This window comes from Bufo gargarizans, chromosome 2 (genome assembly GCF_014858855.1).
Source record: "Bufo gargarizans isolate SCDJY-AF-19 chromosome 2, ASM1485885v1, whole genome shotgun sequence".
Taxonomy (NCBI): domain Eukaryota; kingdom Metazoa; phylum Chordata; class Amphibia; order Anura; family Bufonidae; genus Bufo; species Bufo gargarizans.
The window spans coordinates 11,895,933-11,899,433 of record NC_058081.1 but is presented as its reverse complement, the minus strand read 5'-3'; the positions used below and the strand labels follow the sequence as shown (position 1 = coordinate 11,899,433).

Below are 3,501 nucleotides of genomic sequence, written 5' to 3'. Positions count from 1 at the left end.
CCCACCAAGTACCTACAGCTCCAAGCTAGAGAACACCAATGAAGCAAGGAGTAGCAGATGCCCACTCAACAGCTGGGGACGTACAGAACAGAGCCAGGCCCCAAAATTCAACAGGTCCAGTATTTGGTTGTGGGTGGTCTGCCAGACTAACTCAGGTACCGACCGTCATGAGGTCAGGTATCTGGTTAGTCTTCCCTGGGAGGGGGAGATGTGTGGCAAAACCAGCCTCACCACTGGGTTTTGGAGGGGCCTGGCTACCAGCCTCTTCCCACAGGATTATGGCCCATAAGCTTAAATCTGTGGAACTGTTTTGGGCAGGAAAGCCATGCTTGCGGCTGGCCAAATGTGACTTCCATGGAATTCAGGAACCCCTGCCTGGATCTGGGTGATTTTTGGATATGTTGCTCACCCAGATCAGAGCTATCCATGAATGTATACATTATGGGGATGTGTGGGGTTTTGAGGTGTTTTCTGTATGTTGGGAAAAATGTGTGTTTGCTGCCTGTGAGAGATTAAGTTAGCCCATTGCGTTTGGTAATTGTATTTTGTTGATTGCGTCTCAGACAATGCCAGTGTGTTAGTTAATTGCATCTCAGACAATGCCAGTGTGTTAGTTAATTGCGTCAAAGACAATGCTCATTGTATTTTGTTGATTGTGTTACAGACAGAGGGAAGGGGGTTTTGTGTACAATTGCTGGGAAGGTTTCAATACCGTAAATTCATGTGATTGGCTAAAATATAAACTGTCACAGTCTTCTACAAGGGCCCCAGGGGGAGTGTCCCTTGCTAGGAGACCTGCATAAAAGGCTGAAAAATTACCCATTAAAGTGTTGTTGTTTTACATTCAACATAGAGCCTCGTCTCATGTGTGTGGGGATTGCTATACGTGTATACTCCCCTGGCTATTACTTCTAGCTCTTGTAAGAGTTGTTCCTGTTCCTGGCTCCTGTGGTGGTTTTGTGTAGAGCGGGCAAAATAAACAGTGAGGTCAATACAAACTTACTGCTGACACCCTCTCCACTCTGTGAGGGGGGCTCTACTTGTCTCAGTGTGTAACAGAACAGGTTCTATAGAAAGCTATGTGGATTCAGCTGAAAAGCAGTGCGCTCTTTCACTCTATAATAGAATCTTGGGCCACGGCACAGTTGTTTATACCTGGTGCTAATATTGACCTATAAGGCTGGGTTCACACTTGAGTTAATTGTTCAGTTTTGGCCCCTTAAATAACCAAATAAGTGAAGTGTGCAGTGATTCTAAAAGTGATGCCTGTCATCTGCGTGTTATACTGACTCACAGTATTATTTCACTACCACAGTGGACTCCCTATGCATGTTTCTGCAATGCACAGTGTTCTACACCAGTATACAGGGTCTCAACAGCCAGGAAATAGCTGTTTTTAACTCGATTTGTTGTGAAAAATTTGGATCAAATCTTTTTGGGAAATTCAGCGAACCGTCCAAATAACATTTTTGAGAAATTTGCTCATCTCTAGTCAAAACTATAACATCAGAGGCAAAGTCATCAAACATAGGTGAGGTCACAAATATGCAGCAGGTGAATGATCCAGGACCCTGAGCGCCTACAAACACAACTTGTGAGGCAGGAAGACCAAACACAGGCAACCGTGGTCAGCTGTTGCCTGTTTAAAAACCATATAGACAGGAAACACAGGAAGATGTTGCTGAGTCTAATTGGCCGGTAGTCCCTGCTCCAGGATAGGCCGATCATCCCCACTGTTAGTTGGACTGGTTAACAAGGTAATGAAGTTATGACGGCAGGGCCACATTATGGAGGCTGGACTCACTGCAGGATTGTGGATGACAGTAAAAAAAACAGTAATGGTTTGCTACACGCAGACAGCACAAAAAACTCACATATATCGCAAATCAACAAACTTTCTGCCAATTTCTAACCAAACATATTATTCATTGTTTAGTTTTATACTGTCTTATTTTCAGTTATAAGAAGCCTCTCCCAGTGAGCCACTTAACTATCAGTTAATCTAAATGACTGGTCCCATCTGTCTACTTCAGTCACTTGAGTGCGATTATCGTGCCCGGATCCTGTGGGATTCTCTGTTTATATGACAATATAAAATCCATCAGCATGAAAGGATTGTTTTCATTGCCATCAAAAGACCCAACAAGGCTTATACAGTATATCACAGCTATAAATACCCCAGACCCCTTCTCAGCCTCCTCTGAGGGGGATCATTAGTAAGTAGAATATAGTACCTAATATTATTTTTAGGGCTATACAATTCAGGTCTTCTCAGATATGTAACGGCTTACATTTTCTCAATTTATAGGAGAAAATATGTGTGAGGAGAATCAGACACAAATCACTCAGATACGTCTTCTTGGATTCCGAGGTCTACACAAGTACAAGACTCTTCTATTTATTGGTCTTTTCCTGACTTATGCATTTATCATTGTTGGAAACCTTCTAATCATCCTTTTAGTGACCACTTTTGACCACCTCAAAACCCCAATGTTCATCTTTCTGAAACACTTATCCATAGCTGATGTTTTAGTAACCACCAGCATTGTGCCCATGATGCTGGGCATAATATTTGACGAGGAGGGAATTTTGCCCTTTTGGGCCTGTCTCATGCAGTTGTATTCCTTTGGTATATGTGGATTTATTCAATGTTTCCTCATTGCTCTCATGTCGTATGATCGATACTTGGCCATTTGCCATCCATTACGTTATTCTTCACTGATGAGTCCAGATCTTTGTCTCCAGCTCATTATTGGGTCATGGTTTTTAGTCACTGTGTTGATATCAAGTGAGTTCTTTATTTTAATACAGTTTAAGTTCTGTGGTTTGAATTACATTGACCATTTTTTCTGTGACATTGGTCCCTTGGTGGAATTGACCACTTCAGACATTTCAATTTTCATTTTACAAGACTTTGTTTTCTGTATCTTTGGGATACTTTTCCCATTTACGTTTATCATTATGACCTACATTTTTATTTTCTTCACCATCCTTAAAATTTCTTCAGCTTATGGTAGAAGAAAAACCTTCTCCACTTGTAGCTCTCACCTGACCACAGTATGTGTATATTATGGAACCCTAATCACAGTTTACATGGCTCCATCTGAAGAAACCACATCCAATACCAATAAATACAGATCTCTCTTGTACATAGTAGTGACACCAGTGATGAACCCCATCATCTACAGCCTGAGTAACAGTGAGATCAAGAGAGCTATCCAGAAGATGATGAGTTACATCTTTCAGAATGGATGGAAAAGATGAAACATTTGCTTCAAATGTGCAGTGCTACATGATGACCCTATTTAATATTGGTTTATAGAAGCACCAGCATTGTCTTGACATGCAACATGCGCTATGGCCTAGACATAGAACACCTACATTTTTTTCATGGCTGCTTATGTATTTTGTATTACAGTGGCTGCTTTACACAAATTTCACATGACTGTTCATAAATATTTGTGGTTACTGGTAAATATATGCCTTAGAAAAATAATTTAG

At 41.2% G+C, this 3,501-nt stretch overlaps 1 protein-coding gene across 1 annotated transcript; it reads left to right on the top strand.

Moving 5' to 3' along the window:
* The first annotated feature begins 2,316 nt into the window (after positions 1-2,316).
* LOC122925435 (olfactory receptor 11L1-like) lies at positions 2,317-3,264 on the top strand. The gene has a single exon (XM_044276795.1). It carries the CDS (start codon positions 2,317-2,319, stop codon positions 3,262-3,264), a length of 948 nt encoding a protein of 315 aa, XP_044132730.1.
* Positions 3,265-3,501: the final 237 nt, after the last annotated feature.